This window comes from Zeus faber (genome assembly GCF_960531495.2).
Source record: "Zeus faber genome assembly, chromosome: 18".
Taxonomy (NCBI): domain Eukaryota; kingdom Metazoa; phylum Chordata; class Actinopteri; order Zeiformes; family Zeidae; genus Zeus; species Zeus faber.
In genome coordinates, this window is record NC_137210.1 from 24,476,114 (window position 1) to 24,500,350 (window position 24,237).

At 44.9% G+C, this 24,237-nt stretch overlaps 1 protein-coding gene across 1 annotated transcript in view; it reads right to left on the reverse strand.

Annotated features, from left to right (window-relative positions):
• The window catches only part of dnah7 (dynein, axonemal, heavy chain 7), a gene marked incomplete at both ends in the record, with an annotated part of 94,980 nt that overhangs the window by 59,392 nt on the left and 11,351 nt on the right, over nucleotides 1–24,237 (reverse strand). The window contains 18 exons of the mRNA XM_080018912.1: nucleotides 2,538–2,687; nucleotides 3,790–4,038; nucleotides 5,108–5,206; nucleotides 6,494–6,706; nucleotides 7,014–7,141; nucleotides 7,692–7,794; nucleotides 8,211–8,379; nucleotides 8,613–8,722; nucleotides 9,663–9,875; nucleotides 11,508–11,648; nucleotides 12,091–12,289; nucleotides 16,053–16,246; nucleotides 20,845–21,031; nucleotides 21,125–21,492; nucleotides 21,876–22,016; nucleotides 22,463–22,642; nucleotides 22,806–22,952; nucleotides 23,421–23,645. Of these exons, the coding sequence (XP_079875038.1) occupies nucleotides 2,538–2,687; nucleotides 3,790–4,038; nucleotides 5,108–5,206; nucleotides 6,494–6,706; nucleotides 7,014–7,141; nucleotides 7,692–7,794; nucleotides 8,211–8,379; nucleotides 8,613–8,722; nucleotides 9,663–9,875; nucleotides 11,508–11,648; nucleotides 12,091–12,289; nucleotides 16,053–16,246; nucleotides 20,845–21,031; nucleotides 21,125–21,492; nucleotides 21,876–22,016; nucleotides 22,463–22,642; nucleotides 22,806–22,952; nucleotides 23,421–23,645 (3,216 nt within the window). The remainder of the gene's footprint in view (nucleotides 1–2,537; nucleotides 2,688–3,789; nucleotides 4,039–5,107; nucleotides 5,207–6,493; nucleotides 6,707–7,013; nucleotides 7,142–7,691; nucleotides 7,795–8,210; nucleotides 8,380–8,612; nucleotides 8,723–9,662; nucleotides 9,876–11,507; nucleotides 11,649–12,090; nucleotides 12,290–16,052; nucleotides 16,247–20,844; nucleotides 21,032–21,124; nucleotides 21,493–21,875; nucleotides 22,017–22,462; nucleotides 22,643–22,805; nucleotides 22,953–23,420; nucleotides 23,646–24,237) is intronic.

A 24,237-nucleotide genomic window follows, 5' to 3' on the forward strand; every position in this document is an offset into this window, starting at 1 on the left:
TAGTCGTGAGTTGCTGCAAATTGTCGGTGTAGACATTGCGAAGGTACGAGGTATTAAAATAGTCAATATCTTTGGACAGAGGACGGCGCTATCTCCTTCCATGAATTCAATGGCATCTGGTTATCTTTGTGGTCATGCATGGATGCACGGCGCAGATTGTACCTGCGGACCTCTTCGCACAACCTTCCTTCGGGCGCGTGCATCCTGAATTACCTGAAGTGCGGGAGTTCCAAAGAAATCGGGGTGCGCGCCCTCGCGCAAAAGCGCAGTGCAGCGCTGTCGCGAGCACCGCAATGACGTCATTTGCGGCACGCCCACTAAACGATGACTATAAACCAGGCTTAATACAGTTAAAATGGAATAAAATATGAATGGGTTGCATTGCGTGTCGATTTGAGTGGTGCTCCTGAATTTTGTGCTGGTGCTCCTAAAATGTTCAGTTGGGAGCACCAGTGCTACTAGTACTAGTGGAAAAAGTTATTCTCCAAATAGTTTCCACTATTTAAGTATAAAAATGTTTTAAGGGGATTAAACATTTTTATTTATTTATTTATTTATTTTTTGAATAATAAGGCATCGAGGCTGAACTATCAACAGTTATAAATCACGGGAACAAACATTTTAACAGTGCCTGAGTTGAAAATGGCCTTTAAGAGAAATGCGCAGCAAAACTAAAAGGAAAAGAAAACATTTTATTGTGCACCAAAGAAAAGGAGACTTTCCCCCGAGCGAACGCTGGCATGCCGTGCTTCTTTAATACATTCCTTATCGGAAGAAAACAACCATAGCATGACAACGGGACAAGCTTGAAATATGGGAAGTCCCAGACAAATACAAATGCCATAGAGAAGCATGCACGTGTATGTCTGTCTGTTGGTCTGCATCCGACCTGGGACCCGCTGTAGAATTTAATATGACAACAAAATGCTGCATGCTCCCTCCTCTCCCATCCATTTCCCAGCATCTAACCACTGGAACGGCGCCAAAATAAACGATGAGCTCCGTGGACTCACGTCAGCTCCGACCGGAGGAGGAACCGCATGAGACAGCCACAAAGCAGCGTGGAGAAATAAATACCATTTAACAAGTCGAGTGTCCTACAGCCCTAAACAAGCATTCCAGCTGCACGGGCCCCCAGGAGAACACCCCAAAATGCCTTTTTTGAGAAGGGGCTGTGCTCAACGAGAAAGCCTTGAGGTTCAAGGTTTGCACAGTTGTCATCGCCCAACACGTTATTACCCAGAGCGCCTTCAAACCTGTTTCAATGGAGACAACCGAAGCCGAGCCGCGTGGCCATTACGTCCCAGTCAAAGCGTCATTGCGCTGAAAAGAGTGATTATGCGATACGCTATTCACAGCTTTTCACAGCTCGAAGCGCTTCTCTTAATCCATCTTCAGCTTTAGATGGTCCTTTTCACAACTCGGAGCTACAATGGTACCTCGACTTACGACTGTAATTCGTAAGTTATATAAGAACGGTCGTATGTTAAAACAGTCGTATGTCGAAGCAGTTTTTCCCATATAAATTATCATGAAGGGTGAAAATAAACAAAATACACAGCACAAACACAGTAAATATGAAAAAAATATCGATAGGCCACGAACTACGTGCACACACCATGTAGGTCTCCCGCTGACTGACTGCTGACTGGCTGCTGACTGGCTGCTGACTGGCTGCTGACTGGCTGCTCAGTCTGCTGACTGGTTGCAAGTCGATAGTAATTTTCGCGACTATCGCTACTCGTATCTTGGATTAGTCGTAAGTAGAGGCAGTCGTAGCTCGAGGTACCACTGTACTCCGGTGCCTACGGCGCAGCTGCGTCAAGGGGGTGGTACTAAACCCCACGAACGCCTCAGCAGCCAAGTGATGAACCTCAACCGCGACATGTGTTCTGAGTCCGTCTCAACCGCAGGAGATCCCAGGAGACTCTCGTTTGTTTTACCAATTGATTGATTTGCTGATTCATTCATTGCACCTGGGCCTGTATCAGATGGAATGTGAGGGAGGTTGGTATACTATCATTACACTGGCAGGTGGATATACACCTGAACACACCCTCAACTACACCACGGTTTGAAAATGCCCGGCTACAATCAGACTGCTGATAAGAATGGTGGGTGGAAAAAAATAATAAAAAAAACAGTCACAAAGTTGGGATTTTCAGTTCAGTGTGAAATAAACACACATATGGAATCCAGTCCTTGTGACTCCCCAAACAAAAACATGAGTTAATTTACTACCTCATGCTTTCAAAGAGAATATTCTTTAACAAAATGTGACTTAACTTCCAAACCAAGTATTGCATGCGCGGTCGCGTCATTTAAGGATGGGTGTTTGTAATCATAATAGGCATCCAAAATGCGCATGAAAAAAAAACCCCACATTTGTCGGACGTGAATATTTATATATTATTCTACGCTTTACAAATGTCAGTTAGCAAAGACACTGGGTGACAAAATGGGTTTTGGTCGAGTCCACATTGCCGCAGGCACAGAGCCCCGCGGCGCGAGTGCAGCCTGGCCGGCGGGCGTCTTACCTGTGAGATGGCAAAGGCTCGGTAGCTGACGGCGAGGATTCCGTCGGACCACTCGTGAGAGATTGGGTCAAACTGCCCGTACAGCTGACCCATGGTGATGGACTTGGGGTTGATGACTGTGATCTGAACCTGGTTCTCATCCATCAGGCCCTACACACACACACACACACAAACACACACACGCGCACACTTTAAATGGATACCCATGCACAAAAGAAGGTAAACGAGAGGCGCGCGGCCGAAAACAAAATTAATGAACATGTACCTGTACTTCTAACATAACAAATGCTTTACTTAACAGATAGGGAACCTATTTGAAATGACAGCAGAAAAAAAAACCCAAGAAGAATAGCGGCATGTAGCGCAAGGAGCCGCTCATTTGACTACGTTTCCTCTGCCAGGGCTCATGAATCGCCCGGCAGATCACTGTCGTGATAAAGAGACTCTGCTAACTGAGCGGGAAAAGGCAGAACCGTGGCAAACAGCGGGCTGACAGGCTGTCAGACCACGTTAAAAAGAATGGGGAGGAGGGCTGCCGGGAAAAAAAAAAAAAAAAAAAAGAAAGAAACAATAGGGAGGAGAGACATGATGGACGGACGGGGAGGACAATGATGAATGTGGCGCTCCATCAGCGAGCCTTCATCTGTCTTTTGGTGGTGCGCCCGGGGCCTCGTCAGCCGCGTAAACACAGCAAGGCAGCGGTTCCACGGCTCAGCAGGAGAGCGTGATAAGCATCCAAGCAGTTCAACGGATGGATTTAACTATGCAAAAACGTGGTTCAGAGAAGCCTCAAATTCATAATACTGTACATGCAAACGTGTCACGACTCTGAAGGTGCTTTCATATATCTAATTTTAAAGCTGTGATTTCCGAGGCGCGGGCCATGACCCTCGTGGTCCCCGAGGCTACTGCAAGTGGGCCATTGGCGAAACAAAGATTTCAATGATTTATTTTATTTTTTTAAATTAAAACAAATATGGTATTTTGCTAAACATTTAAAAACAAATACTGCATATTTCTTGAAATCTTTGAAAACACATTGCCGCTGTGATAAAGCAACAGATTGGAAATGAGGGAACACTACGTTGATTATCACCGTCCGTGCTCGTTCGCCGTGCCGCTCCCTCTGATCGTCAAAATAAATATGCTCTGAGAACACACCTGTCTGCGGTGTTACTTGTAATTTACTTTTAATTACTACTTCGCTCCGTGCCTCGGCACTAATCATTGTAATGAGGTTTGGGCGCCTAACCTTCTGACAGATGTCGTGCAGGGCGTCCGCCAGCACCCGGTAGGCGCAGGTCTTGCCTCCGAAGGGCTCGCCCACCAGCATGAAGCCGTGCCTCACAATCATCATCTCAAAGATCTGCAGGATCTTCTCGGCGAAGAAATCCGTCACCTGGAGGTTCCTGCGGTCGCTGTTCTCCTTGATGGCGTCCAGCAACACCCTGTAGTCCGGTTTCGGGAGCTTCACACCGGGGAAGAGGTCGGAGGTGATGCCCTGAGGGAGCGGGGGAGACGTTACGGACACGCCTCAGACACACTTTCTCAGGTTTATTTGCATCGTACATTTGACACACGAGGGCAATTCAACGTGCTTTACTGGATAAGCACAGAAATCAACAAGGTTAAAACATTAAATGGCAAAACACTGACCTGCACCCACTTGGGACATTCAGTAAGGCTGGGAGATATATAGATATAAAATGTATATTGTGGGGACAGACAGACAGATAGACAGATAGATAGACAGACAGACATAATGTAGTCTGTGCATTTGGTTATTGTAATATTGTGATATGTTGTCTTTAAAGCTGAATAACTTTCTTTTTTATATATATATATATATATATATATATACCTTTAGTAGTCCCACAACGGGGAAATTTGCAATTTCTCTGCATTTGCCCGTCCTAGTAACTGACGGATCAAGGAGCAGTGGGGCTGCCATATTGAGGCGTCCGGGGAGCAGTTGGTTAACATCATCAACTGTTCCACCTGTTCTAATCAAGGCCTCTACCTGCTTGGTCATAATATCCACATAACTAATGATAATTTCTTAATTATTTCTTGTGTAATTGTAATTTACATACATTATAGTCCAACAATATCCATGCTCAAAATCTGAATTATACATTAAATTAATGTAAAAAATATATATATTGTGATATTTGATTTTGAAATTTGATCGCCTAGTTCTAGTCGTTATGAATCGCATCGGACTCTAAACTCAATAGTGCTGTTGCCTGTACGCCTCGAAATATAAGTCCAAAAACAAACAAAAAGACATGCGGAAAGAAAGAAAATGAATGATCCGTAACAATACACGTTGACAAGTTACACATGTCAACACAAACCAGAGAGCGAACACACACACACACCCACATACATGCACACACACAAACACACACACACAACTTGACATATCCAACTCAAACCGAAATTGCCTTGCCGTGTTTTTGCTCCATTTGAATTGGCTGGTATTAATAAAAAAAAACAAAAAACGACTGACACCAGTTCATTCGAAACTGCTCCGGGAGTGAGAGCGGAACAGCTCCAATCAATCGCACCTCAAAGAGCGGCAGATCGTGGGCAAGGAACTTGGGCAGATTGACATCAATGATGGACCGCAGCAACAGGATGTCTTCATTCTCCTCGGGAAAACTCAGCTGCGAAGTGACAACACCCAAAATGGGGGAAAGAGGGGAGAATGAGATTTAAAAAAATAAAAGAATAAAAATAAAAAAAGCTACAACACCAAAGAATTCAGCAGACAATGACAGAGAGGAAGAGTCAAATAATGAAAGGCTTTGGCAGGCAGATGAATTTCGGGGCCTTGTGGGGAAAAGCATCATTCATAAGCCTTTCCATGCCCCGCGCGGCTGACACGCTCTCCCTTTCAATACGACAGGAGACATGAGTGCTGTTTGCAGCTCTAGCTCGGGGGCTAAACGCACGCGTCGCCTTTCCAAAAGTAATTTTGAAAGAGACAAGGGGGTTGGGGTCCCAGCGGAGGCCGTATAGAAATTGATGGAAAAATGACATGAATGCATCACGGGCATCCTGAAGACAACACTTGCGGGAACGCGGGGGCGTGTCCCCTGTTTGTACAAGGCGAGCGGGTGCACGGTGATAAGTTTATCTTTGCAAGCCAATCTGCGGGTTCCTCCTGCCCACTACGACGTAGCTGCGCTCCATTTTGTTGCTGAGCGTTTGTAAAACAGAGTCTTTTGGAGCGTTTCTCTCTTTTTTTTTTTTTTTCGGAAATAACCAACGTCGAGAGAGAGAGAGAGAGAGAGAACTCATTTACACATTTAGCTCTTTAATCAGGGTACATACAGGGGTTCAAATCTGGATTCGGGAGGTGAGTAGACCCTAATTTACATTTGAAGCAAACCTATTCAAGTTTATGTGCCATTACTGTCACATTCTGCAACTACATACTAACAAAATTAAAACACGCAATATGTACACAGATCATTATTTTTAAAGTTGAAGTGAAATTTAAATGCATATTTGTATAAAAAAATTAAACAACTACCAAAACCTTTCTGCAATGATGCAGCAGCTATATCGGCAATTGCACGTAGGCTTGGGTTTTAGTGCTGATGCTTTGGACACATTTTTTTTTTTTTTTTATGCACTTATCGCATGGGGAAATGAGTTCTCTGGACAAGCCAAATTTCCTCGGGATCCGGACCGACGCCTTGCTCAGGGTCATCGGCAGGAGTATCGTGCATCCTTTACATGCATGACACTCCTTCCCTTCTCTGGACTCTTTCCCTTCTCTGCTGTTGCATGAGTATCATGCAACAGCCAGAGAAACAGCAAAGCCACATGAACACGGGGCTCCACACTCCCAAAGGCCCCAGTCGGATTCAAACCCAGAAAAACATGAAGGATAATAGTCAACAAAATGAACCAAGGACTAGCCGCAAGCGGAGGCCGCGAGGCACCTTGAGGTTCCCGGCGGCGGTCAGCACGGACTTGACCGCCCTCATCCCGTAGTCGTAGTGGTGCTGCGAGGACAGCTGCTCCGAGCACAGCCGGTAGGTGGCCACAATCTTCACGGACAGAGGGCGCGCCGTCACAAAGCCACACGAGTAGAGCACGATCTCAGCGATCATGGCGTAGTCGGGAACCATCATGGCCACGGTCCTGAACAGAGCCTGAGAGGGAAGAGAGGCGGTGCGCTGGGAAGGTTCCAGTTGACCGACTACCCGCCTTAAAAACTGCTTTGGTGCTGATCATATAGGTAAGGGATAACGGACGGCAAAATATCACCCTGGGAGGATTATTTCACAGTAATGAACAGCTGGCTATACGTTATCCTGCTTTTTACATGGCTACTTAGCAAATTGATAAATACATTGACAAGGAATATTGATTTGAAGTCAACATTACTACGTTGCCTTATTATGAGAGGCGTACCCGTAGTGGCACTTAAGAGAGAGAGAGCGTGAAAGTGGGTGTCACCTTCAGGTTGTCGGGCAGCTCTGAGCGTCCGGCGTAGCCCGGGTTCATCGTGATGAAGACGGCGCAGGAAGGGTTTAGCCTCAGCTCGGTGCCTTCAAACAACAACATCTCCACGTGGGCCGAGATGCCTACAATGGGAAAATGGAGACCAGATGTCGGACTGGATTCCATATCACCGCCCATGCCAGCGCAGAATTAGAGCGATAACCACATCCATCCAAAATGCATAGTTCAAGAAATTCACACACAAAATGACTCAAGATAAAAATCTATCAAGTTTATCTGTTTGAAATGTTGCACCTCCTTTGTTTTCAACATATTATGGTGCGAGGACGGATTCAATTGCTAATTAATTAACCTCCACTGGTTAAGCTTAATGTGTTTACGGTCCAGTTTTGGTGGGCTTATCGATGCACTCCCACGGTAGGAAGAATGAAACTCTAAATGTTAACCCCCTTTACAAACTGATTAAATGACTTACACAGGGGAAAAAAGTACCATTTTATCAAAAAATAGAGTGCAAAATGTAGTTGAATGAAAAAATAAAATAAAACTCTAAAATGTTCATCAATCTAAAGAAAATATTTATTCCTTCCCTCTGTTGCATTACAAGGGCCGGGTTTGAACTTTGTCACGTTGACTCATTGACTCCCCGCCCTCATATGAACACACACAGACCTCTCTGGATGGTCAGGATCTGCTGGGCCACCACGGACAGCACCTCCAGGTCGATGCGGTTGAACTCGTCGAAGCAGGCCCAGGCTCCGCAGGACAGCAGGCCCTGGGCGGACAAACACTCGCACTCTGAGACGGCAACGGGGGAGGCAATCTCTCACCGGCATTGTGCCTCGCGTTTATTTCCCGTGCAGCGCGGCGTGGGGGACATTTCATAATTCATTCCTATTGTCGCCGCGGAGCACTTCTTTGACCTTGGAGGTGTCGCCCGCTCCGCGTTCCACGAGAGTAAATAAGTGTTTTTCTCAAAAGCCTTTTCAGGCACTGGAGAGCCAACTTGAGATAACACATCGACGGCAACAAGCTATTAAAGCGACAACAAATGTCCAAGGATCGGCAATAAAAAAAAAAAAAACTATTGAAGGCGGGGGGCGATTTAAGAGATGGGACGCCGCGAGGCTGGAAAGCTCGCATGTAAGAGCGTCTCGGTAGGCGCAGAAGAAGAGCGGGAGGTTCCCTCACCTTAAAGAATTTTCCCAGAGCAATGTAGTCAAGTCCATCGGAACAGTTGAAGACCACGCACTGCTTGGCAACGGCCTTGGCCAAATCTTTGGTTGTTTCCGTCTTTCCTGTGCCCGCCGGGCCCTCGGGGGCCCCTCCCAAATGCAGGTGGAGAGCCCCGAATAATGTCCTGGGGGAAAGGAGTGGCCAAATCGTTTGCAGAGGTTAATTTTGCGCAACGCAAAAAAATTCACCTTCTGGTTCAATCGTTGACTATGTCATTCATCAGAGTTAAAGTTGGGTTTTGATAAATAATTCATAGTTCATTTTTAGCTCATGTTCCACAAGCCGTACAGGAGACAGCGAGTGTGTTATTGTTCATGCTTGTGATAATATCCCTGATCATTTCGGTCACATTCTCACCGGTAGCAGCGGTCAGTGAGCGGGGTGATAACCAGTCGCGGCGTGTTCCCAAGATACTCATAACCGTACGCCAGGCCGGCGTTGATCATCTTGGTCTGGAGCTGGTTCTCCTGCAGGGAAGACGGTCAGCGTGGAAAGAAGGAGAGTTTCTGCTGCATCCAGCGGAACCAGGAGGGGTGAGCGCAGGGACCTTCAAACCTTCTCCCATGTGCTTTGCGTGGTTTGAGCCTTTGAATCTCACTCTGCTGCATATCTGTCCCACTGTCCACTACATACTGTGGCCCTGACACACTTGTGATACTTGGACCAAAATCTGTCTATGGAAACAGCAAACACAGCAAGCACATCTGTTCCTATCGCAGTGAGAACCTTTATTCCTGTCTTTTCATTATGTTGCACTGAATGTGACATCCAGTCCTTGGAGGAAATGGCCATTTTGGCATTGGAATACGGATATAATGCAAATTCAACCTCTAGAATATGCATTAAATGGCAAAAGCGACCTTTCCCTAGAAGACTGCATACTAGTCCTGATTTTATTTGGTATTTACTATATGTTGATGTTCATTTTATGGACATATTACTGGATCCCAAGCAAAGGCGTAGTACTTTCATGTTTACCCATGCGTACCAAGATATTTCCAATTGTTTCCGTGATATGCAGAATGAATCTTATCATAGGAAGTGATTACATATCACTCTTTCTTCATAGGTAGTATCTTTGACTTGCAATTTTGCCAACACCCTGACAACTGTATTGCCAAAAAATAACATCGCATTTTTGAAAAAAGGCGACGCAAAATCAAGCACTTTGGTCGCAACGATGACAAAAAAAAAAAAAAGGAAACTCTGCAAGATCCTGGGTGGGCCGATGAAGTTATTAAGTACCAAGAGGAGGACGTTTATTCTCAAACCTAATATTGATTCAAAAATATTTTCAGGGAGGTAAAAAAGAGCTACCAATTCCACAATCATATCAAATTATAACTTATATTAAAGCTTCTAAAAAAAACGACCTGTAAACATGGGTCCCAACCGTGCGATACGTACCACCCAGTAGTAGCGCAGCTGGCTGAGCCATTCAAAGTCGTTTTCGTCGCGGATGCCTTTTTGGACGAGCGTGGCCAGCACGTCCCTGGCGTGAACGTCCAGCACCACCAGGGCGCCCAGGGTCACCCGGTTCTGCTTGGACAGCTTCCCGCGCACTAGGCGGACAATGTCATCGATCTGAGTGTTGTTCTGCTCCAGGTAGTCATCTAGGGCCTGAGGGGGAGAGGAGGGGCGCGGGGGAGACACGTTTGGGGTTGGGGTTCGAAACCTGCGTCTTCATCGAGAGGTCCTGCAGAAGCACGCCTGCTGCTAACTACGTACGTCAGAGTACAGTTCACTACATGCTAGATCAGAGATAACAACCTTATTTTCCCCAAACCACTTTCACCTTTTACCCCCCGACTCCAGAACCGCTCGGTGTGGGATATTTGTGCCCCTGTAGTCAACTAAGATTTGTCCACTACATTTTGAGCTTCATATATTGGGGTCATTTACAAAAGACGTCATAGCGTATACATCTCTTCCAACGAGATTTGGAAACAAACAAAATCGCCGACACTCTAGCAAGTGCCCTACTTCAAACTTTGACCAAAATAATAAAAAGACAAGTGAGGGTCACACTGCTCCAACCGCCTCTTTATTGATCTACACAATCTAACCGATAGGGCTGTCCAGGGCCGGCTCCGGCTTCCTAAGGAGAGACAGGCGGCCGCCTAGTGCGCCGAGAGAGGGGGCGACCGGGGTGCAATTTGCACGCCTGTCTCCCTCTCCGACGGCACCGAAGATGCGTGAGCCAGCGATGGGGTGCCCGCCGCTCTACAACAGTATTTTTATTTTTGTTTTATTTTATCGCCTTATGGAACGAAACCGTGCGCCGCCCCCTCCTCCCCAAATGTTCTACTGTGATTGAAGGTTTTTCTTTTTCCAATTCAATAGTTAAATAAAGATATGTTATTCATATCAATTCATGCATCAATTCATCTCTTTTCATCATAACAGGTAGGCCTGGTCTACAGGAAAGGGCAGTTTATATGTTGACTGTTTCCAATGTTGTGTTGGTCATGCTATAGAATGATTTATTGCCTGTGTTTAGTGAATGATACTGGGGTATAAAGCTGGTAGCGGTCTCGTCGGTTAGAATTTCAGTCACTTAAATAGTGCCACCATATTGGCCACGAGGGGCCGCCATTGGTCCGCGGGCCACACACCGACGCACGGCCTCCTTGACACCTGCATTATCAAACTAGATTCCCAATATACTGTGCCCACGGGGAGCTGCACTCCATAAGCAATGCCAATTACGAAATAACTTGTGTCTGCTCATAGGTACAGGATCTTACAATTTGATGTGATTTAAGTACCCTTAATAAGACCGATTCAAACCAACACCACCCAGGTACCGGGGTTCTAGCACATAAGACGTTCTGGCCGAATTCTGCTTCTGCATCGCAAACTTCAAATTAGAAGACGGCAATTTATTCAAGTGGCATTTCCATCAAGTACGTCTATTTCTGCAGGAGATTCGTCAGGGGTCATAACAATAATCTGATTTTTATTGAACTCGATTTAGGAACAACCTTTGTTTTGAAGCGATATTTTCCCCTTGACTATGATGCCATAGTTTCAGCTTTACCGCTAATTAGCGCAAAACTTCATCTGGGAAGAATATAATAAACTCAATAGAATAACAACGCAGGTGACAATACAATGCAACGTCAAATTCTAATGACAATGCCTTGGAAAAGAAGCTTGACTGTGATATCCATTGTAACCCAGGGAACAAATGCATGTCAAAAAAATAAATTGACGCCATGCGTGAACGTGCGCGGCTTCTGCACTGCCCACCTCCTGCCCGGATACGATGGCCTCGTGGATGTGCTGGGTCCAGTAGACCTGCGAGACGCACAGCACGGTCTGGCCCGGCCAGGCTCGCACCCAGTTGATCCTCAGGTCTTTGGGGTATGCTTCGATCGCCTCTCCGATGACCTGAATACGGGTGATGGGAAAATGATCGTCCCCAGCTGCTTACACTCAAGGCACGTTTGAACTGTTTTAAGATACAGTACGTATCCACTCAAAGTACAATCGTTTGGTAGTGACTAGTGTAACTAGGGCTGTCACAATCATAACACTTTTTGGCTGATTTTGTTTGTTGTTCATTTTTCGTTTTGTCCACTTCATGGCACGATAATAGTGGTGTAAAAAAAAGAGGAATGATACATGACTACCTATTGCAGACCCGCTATTTATTGGCAATGAATATTGGAACAAAAATACTAGAAATGTACCAATCCACTTCTTTGTCATTTCCGATCGCGATTTGAAAATATCCTCTAAACGTGACAGTTTGACTATTGTTCATTTACTGAGTCATTTCACAAGTAATATAAGCCGTAAAAAAAAACGTGATAAAAGTGGCGGGACGCACCTTGTGCAGCGACGCCATCATGCCGTTCTCCAGCTCCAGGAGCCACTTCTCCACCTGGCCCCTGGCCTTGGCGGTAGAAATGAGCTCCAGCAGCTCCACCCTCTCTCCCTCGCTGCTCTGCATGTGGGTGATGTCCAGCACGTCGGTGAATACGACGCTGGCGACGCCTTCAAAGCACTTCTTCAGGTGGGGCTGCACCCTGCAGAAGGCAGAGCGGAGAGAAACACAGTTTAGTGAAAATGCAACTGTTCACTCCCATGAGACGTAATCCTCTATTTGGAAGTTAAAGCCAATCTGATCCAGCATTATTGAATTAAGAGTTTGTACCGAAATCTTGAGTGACAATTATGTAAACCAAGGCACATCCCACGAGAAATTATAAATGTTCAGCAGCTTTCCAGAGCCACCAGGCACCATCAGGTATGACTCGATGAAAACAATGCGTCATTTTTAACAAATACCAACCGGCAAGCCCGCAGCTCCCCCATCCAGGCCCGTTTTCACAGATTAAAAAACTCTTAAGAACTCATTTGTTTAAATTAGCATTTTTTTAACTTTTTCTCTTTTAGGATTTTATGTGAGTTTTATATCATGGTGTGCTGTTTATAAAATGTGCTTTCTTTTCTTGCTTTTGAATTATGAATTGTTTGTTTGACTCCTTTATTGTGATTTATTCAAACTTTTCAATTCTTTCTTTGAGTAAAGCACATTGTAACATTGAGTTCTTTATGCATGAATAGTGTATTATATTATCATTATATATGGGAAATGATGTACAATTATTTTATATTTTAGGGATCTCCGTCATGACCTTTAAAAGGACAGGGAATTATTCAAAGGAACAGGAAGTGGAAGTGTAACTGTAAGGTGCCGGCTGCCCAGGCACACTGCAATGACTGTGTCACTCAGAGAAATTTGTATTTTAGTTTCTCAAGGACTTCTTTCTCAAGGAAGAAAAAATATAAAAAAACAAATTAAGTTCGCCACTGGGTAGGACACCCAGAGACTACACATTCGGATAGTGAATAGCTTTATATCCTACCAAACAGTTCACAGTATTGTTGTGTTGCAGAATGTAACACAGCAATTTTTTTCAAAAGGGCCGCAGAGCTCAACTGTTTGTTTGCGTATTGAAATAATAATTGTTTAAGGTATAACGTAAATGTTATTTCGTGGCATTGTTGCAATGATCAGATTATTTTACAAGAATAAAATAACTTCTGCAGCAATTCAAAACAAACGATGTATTACAGTATCCAGACCTAAAAAATAAATATTATGCATTCCCTCAAACATTTGGGAATCATGGGCAACATGAGCAAGACAGCCTCCACCATCCGGAGAACACGAAACAAGCCGCACTGAACAAAGCCAAAGCCACCGAAGTGAAAAAAGAAAATACTGGTAAAGACAGTGAAATTAATTTAATAGTTAAGCTCTGTGTTGAAGCGGCTGCCTGGCAGAGCGAGATAGACAATAGACTTGCACTCCCTTGTTTAATATGGCATTAAAAAACCAAAGCACTGCGGCTCAGAATTGGCACCTCCCTGCCTGCACATTGCTGCACTACAAGCCCTCCTTTCCCAGCGCTGAATTTACTGCCTGGACAGAAAAACAAGCAAGCCTGTTCCCTGCCTCTACACTGCCAAGCACGCCACAGCAAAAAAAACAAAAGAAAAACAAACAAAAAAACACAACCCCAACTTTCCGGGGAGCCGATGGCTCTATATGTGCCCCTAATGCCAATTCTCAAGCAGGAGAGAAAAAGATGAAAAAGCAGTCAAGAAAGAAAGAAAGAAAGACAGAAAGAAAGACAGGGACTGAGATAGAGAAGGAGTCAGGGTTTCTGGAAGCAACCTTTGTCTGAAATGGCTGCCATTATTAAACCAAATACCTTAAGTAAAATGAGACAAAGGATGCTTATCGGCGGCGCTGTGCTTCTGGGGAAGCGCGGGCAAAGTAGGCCAGGGCATTGTACATGTAAAGAACCACTATAATTAAATTCTCACAGTTAGTACAGGATTTTCAAGGCTTGAAATTAGTTTTCCAAGGCCCCGGCTCTGTGAAATTGCTTTCTTCTCTTACACTTTCACTTTCTTTCATTTCCCAGCCCTCCACTGTCGGGGGCTTTATTTTCTGTATATGTATGTGATGTATGGTTTGATTTCCTTGGCGTATGGTTGAAGTTTGTCTTTCTGATTGGTTGTGCAATCTGGAGGTTTAATGTACTGTAGATGCATAACCCACACATCATTGTACCAAAAATGTACATAAAGACAACATTTAGCTATGTTGCGGTGTTACGATAACAAAACTCTCATATTACGCTATCATCTGTGTTATCGTTCAGCCCTTAATACCATTGTATTATTAAGTCTATAATTGTTTTTCTTAGAGTTGCATCTCACTCTTGACAATAAGGGACATTGCTTGGAATTGTGTCTCGATTGAAGCATCTGCTCATTTCTCAACAATGGCTGCAATTAGTTTTGTGTGACAGTTTTTTTTTTTCCAATGTCCTATCTATAATGAAGTAAACTTGTGGTGTGCCCGTTCAAAAACAAGTAGAATATACAACGATCAGCCACAACATTAAAACCAGTGACGTGATGTGAAGTGAATAACATTGATCACGTGGTTCCAGTGGCACCTGTCAAGGGGTGGGATGTATGAGGCAGCAAGTGAACAGTCAGTTCTTGAAGTTGATGTTGGAAGCAGGAAAAATAGTCAAGCGTAAGGATCTGAGCCACTTTGACAAGGAGCACATTGTGATGCTGGACGACTGGGTCAGGGCATCTCCAAAACCACAGGTCTTGTGTTCCACATATGCAGTGGTTAGTATCTACCAAAAGTCGTCCAAGGAAGGACAACCGGTGAACCGGCGACAGGGTCATGGATGCCCACGGTTCATTGATGTACGTGGGGAGTGAAGTCCAGCCCGTCTAGTTCGATCCCACAGAAGAGCTACTGAAAAAGTTAATGCTGCTATGATAGAAAGGTGTCACAACACACAGAGCATCACAGCCTGCTGCGTATGGGAGCAGTCAAGAGCGTCCATGTTGACCCCTGTCCACCTCCCAAAGCTCCGACACATGAGCATCAGAACTGGACCATGGAGCAAGGGAAGAAGGTGGCCCGGTCTGATGAATCACGATTTCTTCGACATCGTGTGGATGGGTGGGGTTAGGGTTGGATACGATGGAGCATTCGTGGGATGTGCTGGAACAACAAGCCCGATCCATGGGGGCCCCACCTCACAACTTCCAGGACTTTAAGGATCTGCTGCTGACGTCTTGGTGCCAGATACCACAGGACACCTTCACAGGGGTCACAGCTGTTTTGGCAAGAGGGGGAGCTACACAATGTTAGTGGTTATTAGTGGTAATTTTAATGCTGATTGGTGTATTTCATCTCCTGTAAAAAGTAGTTCCAGAGGATAAGCACAAAGCGTCCTCCACACTTTAGAAGGGGAGTGGGGGGGGCATGGCGGTGCATCTATCAAGCTTCACAATCGAGTCGAGTGATTGCTCCCCTCGGTTGATTCATGCGGTGAGACGTCGAGAGTCATCACGAGGCTGCTCATACCTGGTCAATCCAACTTGAAAATTTGGAAAATGCATGTTTAAATTCTGCAATTTGTCCTTACTTGCATGAATTTTACAACTGCATTTTCAGAAGTGATTATTACCTGAACTAGAGTTCATACTGTACTATTTCTGTACCTATTGTACTTAATTATCTCTTTATAAGTAAGAGGAACAAGCAACGAGCTTACTGGATATTTACATTGTTTTATTTATTTTTTGTTTTTGATGTATGCTACTGTTACGCTCCAATTTGAGTCCGGGGATGAATAAGGTATCTATCTATCCATTCCACGACATTTAAGCTGCTTTTAGCTGTTTATTTTATCATTATTATTTTTTATCTAGTATTTCAATTACCTAGAAGGGGCCGTTTACCTGGTGGGGTCTTTGGTCTCCGAGAGGATCTCCAGCAGCTCGTCGTTGGAAAGGAAGAAGAAGCGGGGGAAGTAGAGGCGCTTCTTCTCCAGATAGTCGTTGAGACCTTTCAGGATCAGCTCCAGGAGCTCATTGGACTTCTTCAGCTTCTCCAACATCTTGTCGATGGCGACCACCGCCAACACATGCTTGTTCTGGAATGAGCAGAAGATTAAAAACAACAAACAAAAAACATTAAAGGCAAACAACGGCAATACACTTTCGGGAATCGTGTAATGGGTTGTCAAGTATACAGAACCCAGTTTCTTAAGTTAGAGTTAGATGTATAATAATGTGCAGTAATAGAATACGAATGCGGAGCACGGTTGGTAGTTATAAGTGTCTAGTCCAGTGCTTAGAACTGAATTGCCTTTTTTCTGCCGCGGGACACCAGATAATCCACAACCGGATCGCGGTTTTCTAGTCAGATCTCGGGCCGACACTTATTCTGATGCTTGTGCAACAGCTCCAACACCTTCATCTCACATCTCCAGAAAGGGCCCAAAGAAAACACCAAAAAAATGAAAATAAATAAATAAAACCTTTCCAGGACAAACACCGAAGCTCTCCGCGGGCACGTGGGCAACCCCCACACAAAGCACTCGTAACGCACGCCGTCATAGGAATGTAAACTCATAACGAAGCCGTACGAGAGAAAGGCGAAGGAATAAAGTGCCGGGGTGGGGCCCTGCGTTCATAGTTTCAGTACGGGCACGCCCACAACGCCAGACGCCAACATCGATAAACTTCAGCGCGGTATCACTAAATGCTATGCAGAGAGTTCCAGCGATCGTACCCAACAGGTCCAATTAGCCTCGCGTTGTGGGCAATACAGACGTGTTTACAGTCCCTGCGCTTCTGCACAAAGATTACAAATCAATAGTGGCCAGATGACGCGCCGGGATGCTTTGACCCGTGACGGGTTCTGCTTTGTACCCGGCAAAGGGCAGAGTCCAATAAAGAGCAGCTGAGCGATGGTGAGACGCATTCTCTCTGCGCCGCGGCCCCCCCGCACACAGGCCACGGAGAAAAGGATAATAATTGTTTTCGCCTGCTCTTGGTCGGGGATTGATTTCTTGTTACCCGTCGTGGGCTGAAGTCAAAGCCGTGGCTGTAAATTAAATAATGAGTCACGCCAAAATAGCTTTTTTTTTCCTTCCCCCCCGTCTTCCTCCTGGGCTCTACTTAAAAAAGCAAGTTATAAAGGAGTGGTAATAGGCAGCCTCTATTTGCTAAGCCTTTCACAAATCACCCTTTGTAGCCATGAAAACGAGTCATTTGGACAATGCCAATAGGGAAAAAAATAAGGAGGACAGGGTGCACCATTTTGGGAGATTAATTCCCTTTTTGATTGCGTTTCACGAGTTTCCTCCCTTATTGTCTGCTCTCCGTGGATGAGAATCGGGCTACTCTAACAGATTACCAGATAAAAGGCTAAATCAAATCATCAAGCTCATTAGTGCCATCAGAAGAGAAGATTCATAGTTATAAAGACTGATTTGGTTGAATTTGAATGGGCGGAAGCTGATCACTTCAGTCCCTTTGTACTCTCGCCAGGGTGAATACATATAATCGAATTACCTGGCCGTGAGCAGCCGAGGGATTTCAGATCGTAGACTTTCGTATATTTCATCCCGTGATTTTGTCCCATTCTTCAGGGAGATAATGAAATAAAAAGGTCTATTTTAAAATTTCTGTCTGCCCATGGGAAGTTATTCATGAGCATGGTGAATGGATAACAATGTGCTAATGCAAGTATTATGTGTAATAATATAGTATTATGAGGCAAACAGATGGATGGTCTCATTGGAAGAAATGTCCACAGCTCAGAAATAAAAACACAATCCACAAAATAATGGCAAAACTTATTTTCACCGTACAAGAAAACGAAGGCCATACAGAATACTAAAACCTGACATGTATGTGGAGCGTATAGAACATAACCTCACATACCAGAATCATTTTGGCAAGTTCGCGATGGAAAGGGATGAGATGCGTGTGCGCGTGTGCATGCGCACGTACGCGTGTGCAAGCACGTACGCACGCACACACACACACACACACACACACACACACACACACACACACACACACACACACACACACACACACACACACACACACACACACACACACACACACACACACACACACGCACGCACGCACACACACACACACCCCTTCCCTGTATTATGTGCCTTAATGTGAGCAGGCTACTTACTATTTGTGCATATTATTGCATATCCATTTCTAATCCATTTTTCTATTATTACACATTGACACCCTAGTGCGGAAAACCTCCTCGAAACACAGTGGTCGTTGCCTCTCCTCCTCACTGCCCATTAGAGGGCATGGGGGTTACCGGGAGGGTGTGGTGTGGCGGCATAATTAAAAGGAAGCAAGTTCAAGGAAGCATGTCTTTTCAATTAATTTCGCCCAGGATTTATTATAATTTTTTTTTTTAATCCACGATTGTGTAGACAAAGAAATGGATAATTGACACATTAAAGCAGGGAGTAAATAGTAAGTATGGGAAGGAGGAGTTGGAACGCGAGGACGGTTTGAGACCATCGGTGGATCTTGAGCAGCTCCCAGTGGCGGCTCTGATCGCAGCGCTCCAGCAGGAAGACCGTGGTTCTATTGATGGTGTCGGCTGTTTTTTTTGTTTTGTTTTTTTGGAAAGCGACACAACAGCCTATTTGTCCTTCAGGAGGCACACTGGAACGACACCCTAGAATTGAGATGATTCCAATTTCATGCATTGACGATCTACTTTATAGACACGGTGAAGGCCCGCGTGGCGGCTCCTATTTTGATGTAGACCTACGGGGCGTTCTCTCTACGTGGGCTTGGCCGCAAATTTCTCACTTTTCTTCAGTGACAAACCTATAAAAGAGCACACATGGCGGTGTGTGGCAGTGACAAACAGACACACAAAAAAAAATAAAAATAAAGGTTTTGATTAGGAGCTCAGAAGATTAGATCAGGGGACCACATTGACAACAAGCCATCAGCAGATGTTTGTTGAAAAGTTACTTCAGCTTAATTAACCAAAATATTTAATATTTTCCAAGAGGAGGACACGAGGTGCAAAGAGGGCGGAAAATACATTTAGTATTTAGACTCTATAGACAAGAAGATCGCGACTTATGATCAGAATCATTCAGTGGTTTGCTGTAAAATAGGGAGCGCGTTTAACCATGACCCTTTAACTGTAATCACACACACACACACACACACACAAACACACAGATTCACGGGTGAGCAAGCACACACACACACACGCGTGCCAAGACAAATGAACATACAGATGCTCGGAATGACGCCAAGGACACAGAGCGGTGCTACACACTGGCCCCAATGTTTAGCATCGCAGCACTTGCTGACTAAAGCATCTCATAACGGATGACCCACACGTATAACTGTGTGTGTGTGTGTGTGTGTGCGTGCGTGTGTGCAGTGCGTGTGCGCACGTGTGCGTGTGTAGTCTCCCGTTTCCCTCGGCGACCTCATTTTCTTTGTGACTCGGGACGGCACTCGCTCCTTCCAGACAAAATCCATAATTTCTATTTGATGGTGCAGTCAGGCTGGGCGTTGTGGAGGACACCGCCTGATATTGATGTGTCTCATTTCAGGTCCGCTGAGGACGCCAATTACCCTTTGGAAACTCTTCAGGGAGGCCGGCTGGAACACTCCTGCTCTTTTTGCTTGCGGTTTTGCTCTCTCTCTCTCTCTCCCTCTCCCTCTCCCTCTCTTTGTTCTTTGTCTGCTTGTAAATTTGTCTCTTTGCATTACTCGCCGTCTTTTTGTTTTTGTGTCTCATCTTGCCTCCCTCTCTCCTGCGCTCTCTTTCTACCACACCTGCTCAGGTTTCAGGTGTCAGAAAATAGATCTTGGTAATGGATGAGATCTCGCGGCTGGCTCATTACAGGCAGCGCTCTGTTTTAATGAGCGATAATGCCTTAGGCACACTTGAACCGCACGCACGCACGCACGCACACACACCCACTCCTGGCACAAACACTGATATTACCGCGCTATTACACCGAGTCGTTTTGACCGTCGTCCACTGCGGGTTAGCTGTGATTTCATCATGGATATTTGTACAGTGGACTGCAAGTACAAACTCCAGGTAGCCAAGCATTAAAGGCCCGGTCCACTGATGAATAGTGTCCTATGTGGTGACAGAAAGGTCACTATGCTGTTACTTTAGCAGAATCTTGAGGTCAATGGCGATTTTACCATTTCTAGAGAATGGCACTGGCAAATAAAGAAAGCCATATATTTCATGAACGGTAATATACTTTATGACAGCTACTGTGAAATAAACTGTACTACCTGACAAATCACAAGTGATGCAACGCCCAGCAGGGAAACAGGGCAAAGATTTAACTTTCTAGTATTAGAAAGGTAGAAAAGGGCCAAAAAAAAAATAATAATAATCTCAAGCTTATGAAGCCGTGTTTATGAACATTACACGTAAATGACGTTCAATCTGAATTAGAGACAGACTTCATCTTTCTTTACCTTTCAAATTTCTACTATTTAGCAGAAATTGACAAAATCTACTATTTTAAATTTCTACTTTCCAAACTCATTGACTTGCTATCGCTTCGCCTTATATCCAGAGAAAGATCAGGTCATAGAGAGCGCTGCAGAACTAAGCTGGGGGGGAGGCCGAGTATACACCAAAACCTGTCAACCAAATTAGACTTTTCATTTCTCGCGCACTTTGACCACCGAGTGTTGTTACCAGGTTGACTTTCTTCATGGTCTCCCTCCAGGTTTTATCGACGGTAGTGAAGCGACGCCCCTCCTCCGGCATCTGGGTCATGATGTCTGGGGAGCTGAAGATGGGTTCCAGGTAGAGCCAGGTGGACTGCACCTTCAGCCACTCGTCCAGGATCTCCTGGAGGAGCAGCAGCTTGCCCTCCCAATCGCTGAGAAGGGATGAGCACGCGCTTAAGAAATGAAAAGCACAAGCTAAACCTTAAATCTCTAATGGCACGATTTAATCCGTCTCTACGCCTTACTGGATCTCAGCCTCAAAAGGCTTGATGAAGGGGGACCCCCTCATGGTTTGCGTCTTCACTATATGATCGTCCAGCAGCATCTGCACTTCGTCGAGAGACGACAGGATGGAGGTGCCCGTTTCCCGGTAGGGCAGTAAGCAGAACACCATGTCGGACCACTCGCTCGCCATCTTCTCCATTGCTTTCTCCAGGGAGTGCTCCTTGCTGGCCGCCTCGCTGATGGCCTCGAAGCTGAGCAGGTGCTGCTCCAGCTTCAGGGGCAGAAAGTGAGCCATCGAGGCCTGGTCCTCGCTGGGCTTCAGAGGGAAGCCCACCACGGCCGACATGGCCTCCCAGTGGCGGTCTTGCAGGCCCGGGTTGCACATCACCTGAAGGGGAAGCGCAAAGGGATGAAATTGGTACTGACCTTCTCATCTGAATCTGGGTGAGATGGACAAAAATGCTTGAAAGCTGAGTCACTATGAGCATTAAGACTAGAGTGTGTGTCGAGTGAAAAATAAATCCGACATCCGCCTCCAGCACCCTTGCTGTCACCTCTGACTGCCTTGTCCATCAAATATCGGCGTGGAAAGGAGCAAAGAGGAAGACATGATTTTTACAAAAGGGGGAAATATCCGGATGGACAATTGATGGAGGGACAGCAACGCACAGTTCCTCGACGTAGCACAACAGGCTTTCATGTAATTCAACTTTGATTATGGAAACAACAGTTTGAGCCTGCCGTATATTCCGCGTTTTGGCTTGGTGTTACCTGTACAAGAGGGATGTGTTCTTTGAAGGCTTCCACCTCACCCTTGACCTCAGTGGCGATCTTCAGGGCATGAGGCGAGTCTGAGAAGCCTTTCTCCAGCTTGTAGAGGCCGCGCCAGAAGTTACCAACATCTCCCTCAACCTTAGCAAATGGAATTACACCACAAGTAAGGGGGCAAAAAACTGAATTCATCGGCATTGCATTTTGATGGCAAGGAAAAAAATGTACTTAATTCAAAATAGATTAAAGTTACTTCATTTTGCTGTAGAATACGGCAAAAGGTTTAGTACCGTTGACCAAAATATGTGTTATAATAGTTGTCAGTGGTACCAGGAGATCATTTTAAGGCTGGTTTCTCACCATATCATCTAAATGTTCCAAAACCAGACAACGATAAGGAAAATAGTCAGGGGTAAAGTAGAACGTGTGTGCTGACCAGTAGAGCAGCTGGTTAACAACTCAATATGAGTTTCAGCCCTTTATGGTTCAAGTGGGGTTTTTTTGGGTCAGGAGGAGGACGGGGTTTCAAAGCAACCATCCGGTGACAAAAGTCAACTAAAAAGGAAGACGCAGCCTCCCGTGTGTACCTTGTCCGGGTTGACACCAGACAGCGGCCCGTAGATCCACTGGTGGTGCTGATTCTGAAAGTCAGACGCCAACTCATAGAGGCGCAGGAAGGGCAAAAGCTTGTTCTGGACCTCTTTGCGCTGTGGGTACTGGGACACGGGCCAGCCAAAGGCATCTTCTTCCTGGTTGAAGCCATCAATCTGTACGGATCACGGTGGGGCGGAAAGGAGGGGAAGAATTAGGAGAGATGTGACCCAAGAACTATCAAGAACTATCAAGTTTACCAGTGAATCCATCATCTTTACATCTTTACTCATCTTTACTCATGGGCGCAGCGGGAGCAAATGCAAACGTCCACTGTACCTTATCCATGGCTATCTCCAGCTTGGCATTGAGGGCTTGAGCCTTCTTCAGGTACTTGCTGAGCTCCGTCAGATCCCCAAAGGAGGTGAACTCCTCCACTTGCACGGCGTAGGTCTTCAGCTCCTCCACAAAGTTTTCACAGCGAACCTGAGACAGGAGGAAGCAGGAAGACGGGTGGATGTCAAGGCAGTCTTTCCGCTGATGGCTGAAGTAGTCATTGTTTTCCGACATAAGTTAACTCCAGTATAGGACACAGCGTTTAGGCTTGCCAATCTGAAAAATTTTCATTAATTAAAATGTTTTTTTAATAAATATAATATAGTTATAAATTGCACTGATATCTCTCTGATTTTATTATGCTTTTTATCTGTTTTCAGCCTTTTATTTATATGCTTTTATATTATTATATTAATTCTAGCCTTGTGTAAAGCACTTTGAATTAAAACTCGAAACTGAAATATCCATTTCAACCTGTTTATCTTTCTGTCTGTCTGTTGTTTTTTTGCTGTAGTTGTTTTTTTTTTGTTGTTGCTTTTTTTTTTTTTTTTTTTTCACAGAGAGAGACAGAGAGACAAATTAAAAGCGTAAAAAGCCGCTTCGGAGCAGAGGTCGGACCTTGAGGCCGCTCTGGTACTGGTCCGTCCTGTCTTTGACCATCAGTCGGTGATCTTCGAAGATGGAGCACATGCGCAACGGCCACTGGAAGGCCTGCTTGTTGAGCCTCATGTGCGAAGGCGCGAGGGTGACGTAGTCCATCAGGAAGCACAGGCAGGTGTTGGAGTCGGACAGTCTCTGCGCCAGCGAAGGCATGTCCACCGTCTCTGCTTTGGTAACGAATGCCTGGTAGAGTGGAGACACCAAAGCAAAGCCATCTTTATTCATTCACCATCGAAGGAATATTTTCCCTACTGCCAAGACATTTTGAATGGTAATATTGAGGTGGCACTTCAAAAAATATCTATATTCCAATGGACATACAAAGTATGAAAATAGTTTCATAGAATACATTGAATATATATGTAGGTACAGTATAAACAATAAATAGGAAGAATTGTCAGACTTTAATGTATTTTTAATTTTCAGTTTAATTCAATTTTAGTTCCTCTCAATAAATAATTCAGCTTTCATCCAAAAAATAATAAAAAATCGAACGCATATCTTTCATGTATAATGACTCCCTCTGAATTTAAATATAAATATTATTATTAATAATAATGATAACAACAATACACATATATAATGAAAATGAAAATATTTTTATTCAACATAATTTACTCTCCGTCGGTCTCCCCCTCTGACTCCTCCTCATAGCCATGTTCTTCCAGCCCAATACTAAAATCCACTGGAGCTGTCAAGCTCCAAACACTAACGCTTTGACCGTCAAGAGACGAGACATGTGCAGGCCAGTTAGTGTGATGGAGACTTGGGGAGG